This window comes from Syngnathus acus, chromosome 1, assembly GCF_901709675.1.
Source record: "Syngnathus acus chromosome 1, fSynAcu1.2, whole genome shotgun sequence".
NCBI classification, from domain to species: Eukaryota; Metazoa; Chordata; class Actinopteri; order Syngnathiformes; family Syngnathidae; genus Syngnathus; species Syngnathus acus.
The window spans coordinates 13,549,552-13,562,375 of NC_051087.1; the positions used below are offsets into that span (position 1 = coordinate 13,549,552).

Sequence of the window (12,824 nt, forward strand, 5' to 3'; positions counted from 1 at the left end):
AGTTCAAATTATTCCACAGGCCCATACAACGATATATAAACTATATTTTAAATAACTATCTCATAAACAACAATATTATCAAACCATTTGTGTTACTCCAAATCATTAAATCCATCGATCAAATTTCTCGTCCTTTATGTCATCCTGGTGACAGAGGATATGGCGCTTTAAAGTGTTAATTACTTTATTTGATTTTTTCTCTCTATTTTTCATGTTTTGGATATGTTCAAGATAAAGATATCAAAGCATGTGAAGTGATCAACTATACTAAAAAAAACATGTGAAGTGGTCAACTATACTTGTAAGTAAGTGATGTGTTAATGATCAAGTAGAAATTTGTGTAAAAAAACATATATAAGTCGCTCCTGAGTGTAAGTCGCCCCCCCACCCAAACTATGAAAAAAACCGCGACTTATAGTCCGAAAATTACGGTACACTACTAATTGGTCAGACTGCAGTGACTAGCAGAGCACAAGAGGTGAAAAATTAGGATGAGTGCTATAGGACATTACACAGTATTTTAATACTTTATTCGTACTATAGCATTTTCACGCTGGATGCTTTAGGAAACTTGTGTCGCACACACACATACATACATACATGCATACATATTTTATATAACATTGAATGGGACTCACTGTCAGTTTTCAGAGCCATTTATTTTCAATGTTAAAATCTGAAATCAAACATTTTCAGAAGCTTGCTGTGGAGCTCATGTTTTTACAAATGTATGTTGGTTTATTAATGTAATAAAAGAGCTGCTGAGTGCAGCTTCATCTGCTGTAAGCAATCTAAAAATGAGGAAAATGTAGCTCTAAGAACAGGAACAGCTGGTGAACTGACACCCACTGACACTGAGCAGTTGACGCCACCGTGTTACCATGACAACCGACTGTGAACCCTCTGTTTCTGACAGCTGTTCCCATGGTGCTTGGCCTTGGCTGAGACCTTGGTTCCCATTGGTAGGATTGATAGCTGTGTGCGGTCAAAGGTCATGTTAGTGACGTAGCTACCATGTTGTTTTTCCATTAGAATTACGTATGAATATTATAGTTGCCCAAATTCCAATATCAAATAAAATTATTCTTGTCTAAATCTGAACCAGATCCTCCAAACAGAACAGTGTACTGTTAACGTGTTACCAGTACACGCGTTAACCTAAAAGATGGCTATAAGGGTTAGGGTTCTTTTAATTGCTTGTATGCAAATAGTTAGGTGTCAGGCGTGCCTGTCCACCCATGTGCTGAACATACACAAACAAGGAAATACTTTCAAATGCTGCCTATCTCCAAAAATGCATGCGAAAAGCTGATCTGAATACTTTGGCTATACAAAAAAAAAAATACTGCCCCCCACTCTTGAGTTTCTTACGTACGGAAGAGGATTAGTTTCTCAGTCAATTACATGGTTGCTGGCGTGAGTGAAAATACACAATTTTTGAGCAAAGCTGGGAAAACCAATTTCATCAAAAAAAATAATAATAATTGGTGTGGGGGGGTTGGTTGGTGTCACAAAAATTGATTTCTTCCCCTTAGTGTAGGAGTGGGCAACTCCTGGTCCTCAAGGGCCGGAAACCTGGATGTTTCATATGTCTCCCTCAATACACCAGATTTAAATGATCAGCTTATCAGCAAGCTCAACTGAAGTCGGACAACAATCCTGATCATTTGAATAACCGCTGCACTGTTTTAATGACATGGCAGCAAACAGAAGCGCTTATTTACTCAAGAATAGGGATGTTCAATACCACTTTTTTTTTTCCAGACCAATACAAGTACCAATACAAGACCAATACAACCAATACAATACTCACCAATACTGATACCAAGTAACTATACCACAAAACATTTGATACATACATTTTCAATAATACAAGTGAGAGATCATTTTAAAGAAAGAGCTTTCGGTCAGGTCTGACAAAGGGCAGAAAAATCAATTTACTGGGAGTTGAGTCAAAAACAGAACACAAAAAAAACTGATTTGCTAAACCAAATTGACAATTCCCTGAGCTTTAGTAATTGTTCAAAATAAGTTGAAGTGCAAAATGAAGCATGTTCAACTGTTAACTTTAGAAGAACCAGTGAAGTAATTGAAAAAGAAAAAACAAGATGAACCTAGTACAACTATTTAGTTAACAAGGCTCGAAATTTTATTTCATTCTTTCTTCGCAGAGCAGTTCTGCAAATCAATGACTTCAATTGGTGAGCAACATTCTAAATTCCATCCATCCATTTTCTGTACCGCTTTGTCCCCACGGGTGTCACAGGCGTGTTGGAGCCTATCCCAGCCGTCATCGGGGAACACCCTGAACCTGTTGCCAGCCAATCGCAGGGCACACAGAGATGAACAACCATCCGCACTCACACTCACACCTAGGGGCAATTTGGAGTGCTCATTCGGCCGACCAAGCATGTTTTTGGGATGTGGGAGGAATCTGGAGTGCCCGGAGAAAACTCATGCGGGCACGGGGAGAACATGCAAACTCCATATAGGGAGGGCCGGAGGTGGAATCAAACCCACACCCTCGTAACTGTGAGGTGGACGTGCAGATTAATTCTAGGCAAGTGAATCAAGGCCAGGGATTTATTGAACAATAAAATAAAAAAAAATGTACGATCATTTTTTTAATAGAATCAATAGCTTTTATTTCTCGAATTTATATCATGAACGAAGAGGCTTTTTCGCGACTCTGATTGTGTGAAAGCAGTTTCTGGCAACAAATCGGCTCTTTGCATCACTGCACTGGTTATTCCATTCCTATTAAAGAGGTTTAGGAAAAATGAGAGACAATCGTTTCTTCTCACGTAAACACTTTTGAATTGTCGGAAACAAAAATGATCAACAATGCAATATCCGAGTTTCTGAATATTCTCAGGCCTGGGTGAGTGAGCTCTCAGAAGTTCTAAACTATGTCATTTTTTCTGTAAATCATTCAGCTATTCCTAACACATGTATCACTTTTGTTTATGTGGATGCTTGGACACGATATTTCAGAACTTTGTCAAGTTTACAAAAAGTTCCTCTCCTTTTCTCCCAGAACACTGCACCAGCAGTTTGAGAGCTATAAACAAGAGGTGCGTCGCATCGGGGCGGAGACCCGGCGTCAGCAGACACAGCAGAAGGATGATGCACCCACCTGCGGCATTTGCCGTAAGACCAAGTTTGCAGATGGCTGTGGTCACTTGTGCTCCTACTGCCAAACCAAATTCTGTGCCCGCTGCGGGGGCCGAGTCTCCCTGCGCTCCAACAATGTAAGGATACCAACATCTCTTTTTCCTCTTTCATACTCCCACTCACATATTCATCATTTCTGCTTTTGCTGCTATACAACTGTGAGTTCATCATCTGCTTCTTTGTTTCCTGGTCACACTTTGGGAGACCAAAGGGCGATGGAAGAATGTCTCAGGACCACTACAACTGTCGGCCCTTAGACTGATTGCTTTTTACTAAGGGTGGAGTGTTGTGAAATGGTTAAAAAAAAGACTGAACACTGAACCTCACTTGAATGCAAAAGTTCACCTGTTATTGTATCACATCTGTATTTTTATTTGTGTCTTGCATTTTCCCATCATGTGAGCAAATAAGGCTGATCCCACAAGTTATGTGTCTAATCCAAACACAGGACTGTTTGAGAGTGATGGCTGCACATTCCCCCAAAAATATATTTATCCAATTTTTGGATATCAAGCCATCTTCGATTAGATTTGATGATGCTTTTTCAAATATATTCAATGTAATTAAAAAGGCAAACGTTTATTTTGACCAGTCTTTCCAACTTTAGCAATACTGTACCTGAACTTAGGGGTGTAGCGAAAACCGATTTGAATCAGAAAGTTGTCCTTTATTCAAGCAAATCAAATCATTTTAAAATGCACCATCCTTGAATTGTATCATACCCCATGAGATAGATATTGCATCATCTTAAAGGTCAGGGAGCAAAGAAGACCTCTCACTTAATACAATTCAGAATCGTCTGTGGTTTAAGTCTAGCGCCCTCCCGTCTTTGGGTATTTCCGGAGCTGTGAGTTCACATACATAAAAGTATTAAGTGGCTGCTCTAGCATTGTTTTTGTCTGTGCAAGTGACATGCAAAACTTTCATGCATGGAAAATGCAGCTCAAGATTGTCACCGCGTTTTAACATTTTATGTACGGCTGGCGCATAATAATGAATCCCACACGCACAACATGGCTCATGTCTCAGTTGCTAGAGAAAGTATATATCAATGCACAAACATACCAGTCTGTATTTCCAATCTGCTTCTTGAGGCTCATTCGTGGAGCTGTCACAGTTACCACTTCCACTTTTTCTTCCACTGACCGGCTCAAACATGTATGGTCTCACAACACCCACTTCTGTGGACTGTTGAGTGTCAAAATAGTCCTGCTCCTCGAATTCCAAAACGTTGCTCGCCATTAAACATACTTTATTGAGCATGTATCATGCCCGTGCTCTACTCAAACGTCACCGGTCATCAATCCTGGTCCCCAGGGTCCAGCGCCCTGCATGTTTTATACTGCTGCAACATACCTGATTCAAAGATAATGGATAACGATTTTGAATTTGAATTAGCTGCGTGGCAGCAATGAGACATACATAACATACAGGACACTGTACACCGAGGATCAGAATTGGTGAGTATTACAAAAAATATTAGCAATGAGAATGTGAATTTAACAGACCCTAAAAAATCTTTGCAATCTGACCTTTAACAGGAGCTACACACTAAGTATGTACCATTTGTATAAGTCGGTTTGCCGTTGTTGTACGTGACAAAAACTACAGCCGTAACATATCCAATTGAATCATAATCCCATTCAATAAAACAGAACGGAATCGTCCCACGCGAAAATGTTCCGTTGTTGTATAATATAGTATGTTATAGACTGAGGTAGGTATTAAATTGTCACCTACTGAATATATAATACCGTTTTTTTCCGTGTATAATGCGCAAAATTTAACTAATTTATTGTCCTAAAATCTGGGGTGCGCATTATACATGGGTACAAATTTCTTTTAATTTTTTTTAAAAAAACATTTCTTTTTTTTTTTAAGAAAATCATGGTACAACAAAACCAACAACAGGACTGACCGACAATAGTGTGTTTGTACTGTGCTCTGGTCATTTCGTCAAAGAAGGGATAATAGTCCTCTTCTCTTCTTGACTGACAATGAATGTGATAGTTTAATACAATCAGCAAATAACAAAATGCGTATTACAGGTAATATTTATTTCACAACACTTTGCCTTGTTCCTTTCGTCTCTGCTGTTCACTTCAAACACGCTCCATACGAACGCAATGCTCTCGTATCAGACGCTTGCTCGATCACCTGCTCGTTTGCTGTCACAATGTACCCTACACAAATCCGAAACATTTGTTGCGGCTCCGAGTCACGACGAGGGGCAAGTTTTGGTTTCCAAGGGTGTTTTTATTCCTCTTCAACGTCTCTCCCATACAGAGCCGCGTTTTTCACATGTCCGCACGTCACTTTCCTCTCTTTTCATCTGATCGCGGTGGTGCCTTTATGGGCCGTCGGAGAAATCAACGCCAACAAAACAAAATACATCCAGCCTAGTTAAGACCATACCAAAGACTATAAAAATGGGACCCATTGCCTCCCTGCGTGTGTGACGATCATTGGGACTTAAAAAAATAAATAAATAAATAAATAAATAAATAATTGGGTGCGTATTATACATGGGTACAGGCTTTTTTCCAGCATCAACATGCCATTTTTAGGGTGCGTATTATACATGGGGGCGCATTATACACGGAAAAAAACGGTAACTATTGTCTGAACAAATTAATTGCACATTTTTTCATCTTTTCTACACAGAATCTAAACATAAGAAGGAAAATAATTACAGAGGTCTGGACCTTAATAGCCTCATCGTTGTTAACGGCCATTATCGGATCATGAAATGGCTCAGCAGAATTAAACCGCAGAGTTATTTGTGTTTCCATAGCTTTCTTTATGTCACGTATGCAATCAAATCAAGTATTCCAGACAAATTCAAGGCATCTTTTCACTCTTGATAAATCAGTCGGACATAATTTCTTACGGCATACATGTTAGTGCTATTTTAAGACCAACTTCTTCCATTCAATCTCTGGGCTTTCCTCCAAGCCAAGAGGGAGGATTCCTCCTGGGTGTAGTTGGCCACGAGACTGTTACCCTGTGCCTGCTGGTGCCCAATCTGCTCAGGAATCAACCAACCCAGCTAGCCTTGACTCACACTGTGACCAAATGTAGACTGAACTGGAAGGTGGGTCAGATTAGTAGATAAATTTAGTAGGCAGGCTTGCTTGGTAATTTGTTTTCGACATTACTATCATAACAGACAATCCATTACATGCCAGTGAATTGATGTATGTCTCACATGCAGTCCCTGAATAAAACAAAAAACAGATTTAACAATTTGTATGGATAATACGTACATAGGATTCCAGATTAACTAAAGGTTTGAACATGCAACTTGATTGCTCACACCAAGATGTGGAATCCAATCAACCAGGCACAACCCAAAATTACGCAGGCAAAATAGATGTGCAGTTTCTTTTGCACATTCTGGGCGGAGTAAATAAAATGAATTTGCATAAACAGCGTGATTTATCACGCCTGGTATGAATTGCGGTGGCTGATTTAACTTTAAAAAACACATCTACAAGGTGGGAGCAAATTGGCAGCTGCTGTGCATAAAGATGACTGCAGTTATTGTGGCGAGGAGAAGACAGTCAAAATGTGAGGCGACGGAGAGAACTCACTATTTGAAATACCAGAAACAAAAATTATCGCTACATATCTTTTCAGCAATATAGTTTTGTTGCTTCTGAACGATCTAAGCGTTCATTTGAACCCGGTCACATGGAGTCAAGCCATTTGTGACAAAACCCCTTTCAGCTCTGCATAATACCACTTAACCAAAGGGATACTCTACATTTTTTTCCCATACATCAGTGACAAGTTAATATTTCAGTAATGTGGTGCATTTTAAACAAACAATTTAAAAAATGCTGTGTGCACTGCCATATTTATTAAACATGTGACCGGATAACCTGGCTAAAAATGTCACGTGTATGACATGCATAATTAGTAGAGATACTGCGATCGATCGATAACCGATGACTATCTGACGACTATTTCTGAAAATGTACGTGAATGGTAAACATGATCCAAGTCTTCAAATATAGCACCCAACATTCATAACCTCCTTTGTGTTTTGTGATGTAGTCATAAAAAGCTGCAGTAAAACTGATGGTTCAATACTCAAGAATTGTAATTCTCTCTACTACACATCCATTCATTCTAGTTTTTTTTTTGGTATTACAGAACACTTAAAACAATGTCTTTTGTGCTGGCAATAATCAAGATTAAATCGTAAAGAAATAAATATCAAGCGTTTCCTGGTGCCTTCAGAAAACCTTAAGGCATTTTCACACTGCGTAGTGCACTGTTGATGAACCCTTTCGTTGTGTATGTGGTGATGGGTCCAGATCATGGAATTTGGTGTCAGGGCAGGCGGGAGTTCCCAGCAAAAAAATAAAAATCGATTCAAGGGTGGCATTGAGGTGATGTCGGCACCTCCAATAGGTAAGAGACTGGCGTGGTAATAGATGTAAAAGTAATGGATTTTAAGACCCTCTATCAGTGGTGTGCTGGGACCATTTTTCAGCCTGGGAGTTTCAAATCCAACCAGCCACATGGGAGGCGCACAGGGATAATAGAGTACCGCTATATCACTTAACTCCACTATTTATGTGCTGACTGTGGGTGTCCATCACAGAAAATGAAAAGTTAGTTAAAATAAGAAACATTTCTCACACTCACAATGTATGCCTAAGGAGTGCGCGAGTATCTGCAACTTTGCTGCTGCTCAGATACTACAAAAGAATGCAATGAATGAGTTAGTAGGTTGGCAACTTTAGTTTTTAAACCATTCATTAGTACATTGTTAATTTAATTTAATTACACACAGTTTATCATACAAAAACACATACCGTATTTTTCGGACTAAAAGTCGCTCCGGAATATAGGTCGCATTAGCCATAAAATGCACAATAACGTGGAAAAAAACATATATAAGTCGCTCCGGAGTACAACTCGCATTTTGGGGGAAATTTATTCGACAAAATCCAACACCAAGAACAGACATGAACGAGCAACAACAGGCTAAACGATAGGTATGCTAACGTGACATAAACACAAACGAAGAGCTGAGAACGGGCCTGACGTAACATGGCCCCCGACGGCGTGGACTTCCAGCCACGGAGGTGAAAGAGAGCTCCGTAGAGTAGGACCGGGCGTGCATAAAAGCCATGTCCGAGCCCCATCTACCGTACCCGAACAGCCACCCGGCCGAGCGCCGGCCCCCGACTTCAATCGGAGGTGTAAGAGAGCTCCGTTGAGTAGGACCGGGCGTGTGTAAAAGCCATAATAGTTTTTCAAACCTTCTGTGTCACTCCAAATCATTAAATCCTTCAAACTCTTCGTCCTCCGTGTCACTTACAAACAAAGCCGCTAATGATGCCAGTAGTACGTGGGGCCCTTCGTCATCCCGTGATCGAATCTTTGTCCACTGACGTCACTTGAAATTCAAATTACAGTAATCCCTTGCTACATCGCGGTTCGTTTTTTTTTTTTTTTGGAATTTTGAAAATTTGTGAAAAACTTCACATATAAGTCGCTCCTCAGTATAAGTCGCCACCCCACCCAAACTATGAAAAAAAACGCGATTTATAGTCCGGAAATTACGGTAATTCAGATGGTTAGTGAGCTACTGTAGCATTTAAAATAGGTTTTATGTTGCATTATGTCCGAGGTGGACTACCTCCTCGCAGACACTGCCATGACAACTGATGGCATCTTCCTGCAGCTCTTTATTTTGATTATGGACATCTATTTTGCTTTTTCTTTGGATTATTTTATATTGTGTGTTCATTGTTGCCCACTCTGCATCCATTGCAGCCTGGTCATCCTGGAAGGGGGATCCTCCCATCTGCGGTCCCTTCTCGGCAAAGAGAACTGCGATGCTAAGACATAATATGTTGGCTTTTTTTTTAAATTAAAAACATTTATACAACTTAATTAAGTTGTAGCCTATAAATGATGGTCCGGCCCCACCCCCACACATTGGAGTGGCCCTCCGGGAAAAATCCCAGCTCTCACGATTACCTAGCACGCCATTGCCCTCTATGATGCACGCAATAAATGGACGCTTTCATTTTGTAATACTTTATTTATTGTTTTTATTATTATTACTCATAAGATGTTGTAATTGTTGAGTTTAATGCCATTCTTTTTTGCTCATGATGTTTTGTTATTTGTCAAGGTTTATGTATTGAAATAGTTGTCGGTTGGAAGCACATACGTACATATGTCGGGGTCCAAAGTTTTTTGGACTGTTTTTTTGCAATGTATGAATGCACACCATGTCTTTGGCAATGTTCAGCACCACTGACTCCGTGATTGCATTCCCCCGGGCTATTGTCATACGGAAAACGACATGAAAACGATTCAGCTTATGATGTGTGTTTTTTCGCTCAAAACAAACTTGCTAGTGGTGTTTTTGAGAAATAGTTGCTCCAGTCATTAATTTGACAACACTTGCATTGCTTCTGTGAACTAGTTCCACTCAATTCGCAGCTATTTTGTTAGTGGGCGTGGTACACAAAACCAAGACACACTTAGAACTACAGAAGTCATATCATAAAATCGCTAAAAACTATTTCTCCTAACAAATGAACTCAAGTTTATTAATTTGATTATTTGCCCAGGCCAATGACAAGCTCAAATCACTGCAGCCATTCCTGTCAGTGCTCATAAACATCCCACCCACTTACATCTGTCTTTCACTAAATGTAAAGGGATCTCTAATCTGCAAAATGTAATTAACAAATCTTTGCAACACCTTTCCTCCCCCTTTTTCTATCTTACTTTTCTTTCTTCTCCCCATATCTGTCCACTATTTCATCACAAATTCAACCTCTGTCCTTTTCATGTTTATTGGATTCCTCTGTTTCTCTTGCTCCACTTCCCCACTCACTTCTGCCAATTCTCACTGCAACCTGGACTGCATGCCACAAAGGAGGACAAAGTGGTTAGCATCTTTTTTGTGTTCTCTGTGTAATGTGACTGTAATGTTTTGCCACTGAAACATGAAGCCATTGGCTACATTAAATCTAGAAAAGGGATACATTCAAACTAGGACACAATTGAATTTTTATTCTTCAATGTTGAATGCTTGTTAAAAAAAAGTAGAGATGTGTGTGTCGGAGAAGAGATGTGTGTGTCGGAGAGTTGCAATGTGTACGGTTTTTACCGTTTCCCCATAGCTTTGTCATTGTTGAGACTCCTCAGAAGTTTAACCTATGACTAATACTACGTTTATTGTCTGTCTCCTCCTCCCGCAAAGTGTATCATAGTAAAGGACAGGGTAAGCCTTTCTGGGTAATGGATTTGCTGCATGAATCCTCCCCCCCTTTCCACATTTGGCTCTGTATTCATTCGCAGATGTAAGGATAAGAGTCCAGTCCAAATGTCTTGTAGAAAAAAGTATGGTCAAGGTGTCCCCGGGTCGTGGACCACTTCATTGATCTAATTCTGAGAATGAATGCAGTCACCTGACAAAGTGAGCATGAACAATGACATAGGATATCTGCAGGGGCAATGACTCTTCTGACAAATCCTGACCCTTCCGATGGCCGCAGGCATGACAAGTTTGAGGGGGATTTTGATAAATACATTCTTATAAAATGTTGCAAATGTTGGGTTGGGAGATTGACATTGAGTTGGCATGTAACTTAACTTTGTTATAAATGACTATGATACATGAATGCCTGTGCATGCTTCCCCTGCTTGTTTTTGAAACCAGTTCTGCTTTGAACTGGACAGTGTGTATTAAAGATACTGTATATGTTACTATTTTAGAACAACCATAACTCGTTTTGCACTGGTTGCCCTGGTGCACCCAAGTAATTTTCTTTGGTGCACCAGCACAAAGTTAGATGCACCCAAATGTTCCGCTTCTTCACATTCAAATAAGATTCTTCAATTTCTTGGCTGGCTCAGTGTCAATACTTAAGTTGGACCACTGTAGCCTAAAGTTTAATGTTCCAGAAGCCCAATGTCCTTCACCAGTTGTATTTTGTCTTGTCTCCTTGCTATCTAGTTTGTATTTAGTATCTGGTCTTCACTGTGAACCTGTACTAATTGAATGTTGAGGAACATTTAATATTTATTTATATAAGCTTTCTCTAGACTGATCCCTCCCAATTTCATTTTTAAATTGAAGCATAACGTGTGCTTGAAAGGTTTTCCTGACAAACTTTTCTACCGTTGCTGGTGCTTGTTTATAGTGAGTGTTTGTTCATCTCTACGTTAGCTCCAGATGGCATCCAGGAAATGAACAAATGCTGTCAGTCTTCTTTTTAGAGAAGCACTGCCTCCCAGTGGAGAACAGTCAGCCACTGGTTCTTAAAACAGTCATGACTGCAAATACACAAAACCATGGGTACCCCCAAAATATTTTTGGAAGTGTTATCAGTGTTTCATAGCAAATAACTCTATTTGAGATATTGATCTAAATGAGCCTGATCCACTCTATAATGAGCGTAAAATGACTCTCTTTTATACCACAGGAGGCAACTAATAATCAAGTCCAAGTTTGCTTTAACATTGTTCCCTTTCAACATATACGTTTTGGAATATTATCCACATCATGCCAATTTGTAACACAGTAATCCCTCGTTTATTGCAGATGATTGGTTCCAAGACCACCCGCAATATGTGAAAATCCGCGAAGTAGTGTCACCCTCTCATTTTTAACTTACATACATTTTCTGTGAATGTATATTAAACCATATACTAAGTGCATATGTTGGAACATATTAGAACATTAAATAATAGTTTCAAACATGTAAATACTATATTAATACGTAGTATAAATGACGTACGGAAAATAATGTATAAAGAATATAAATATAAATATGATACGTGTGTTTGTGTGTGTGCATGTGTGTAACATGTAGATGTAGCTTAAGTATTCATACTGTAAATATGTTTTTAGAACTCTTTTATTATTATAACAACTTTTTTATAACAAGGTACAAGTGTACATACTGTAAATATATATTTTAAACAATTTTATTATAACAATTTCTTTTAAAACAAGGTACAATACTGTAAATATGTTTTTAGAACTCTCATTATTATAACAAGTGTGTGGGCACTCCCTGCCTTCTGCTGGCGTGTGGGCAACTTTCGTGCCATAATTCCTCAATTTAGAAGTTTTATTTTGAATTTTTGAATTTTAATTTTTTTTAATTTGTAGTGACTCCATTAAGTGGGTGCCAAAAGAAAAAAAACACATCACAGATATTGTAAAAAGTACTGAGCAAAAATATTATATTAGCAGTCCTAAACCTGGCATTTTTCCCAGTCTCTTTACTAGAACACAAATATAAAAGGAGGAATTCAAACATCGTGTGTAAAATAGGTATTTTCTGTGGCCTCCCTTGAGAAATGTTTCATATACATATCTGCTTCATGTCTCTCTCTCTCTCTCTCTCTCTCTCTCTCTCTCTCTCTCTCTCTCTCTCTCTCTCTCTCTCTCTCTGTTCTCTGTCCCTCTCACGCTCCTCTCTTTCTCTCACATGTTCAAGCTCATAATGTGTAGCGTCGATGAGAAATTGGTGGCACCAGATGCTCTACTTTTGCATACTTATCACATGACTCCCTTTTAATCGCATACATTTCGATTAGTAATTTGTAATGTATCTTACTGTGATATTAGTAATAGAAATTCCATTAATCATTCAGACAGA

The 12,824-nt window shown here is 39.1% G+C and overlaps 1 protein-coding gene across 24 annotated transcripts in view; it reads left to right on the top strand.

Moving 5' to 3' along the window:
* rims1b (regulating synaptic membrane exocytosis 1b) overlaps positions 1 to 12,824 on the top strand; it is a 70,800-nt gene that overhangs the window by 16,695 nt on the left and 41,281 nt on the right. For 20 of the 24 annotated variants that reach the window (XM_037256477.1, XM_037256266.1, XM_037256277.1 and 17 more), the window contains exons 2-4: positions 3,038 to 3,251; positions 10,088 to 10,099; positions 10,415 to 10,435. In XM_037256477.1, coding sequence (XP_037112372.1) covers positions 3,038 to 3,251; positions 10,088 to 10,099; positions 10,415 to 10,435 — 247 coding nt within the window. The remainder of the gene's footprint in view (positions 1 to 3,037; positions 3,252 to 10,087; positions 10,100 to 10,414; positions 10,436 to 12,824) is intronic. The other 4 variants (XM_037256322.1, XM_037256486.1, XM_037256314.1 and 1 more) reach the window with 3 other exon arrangements.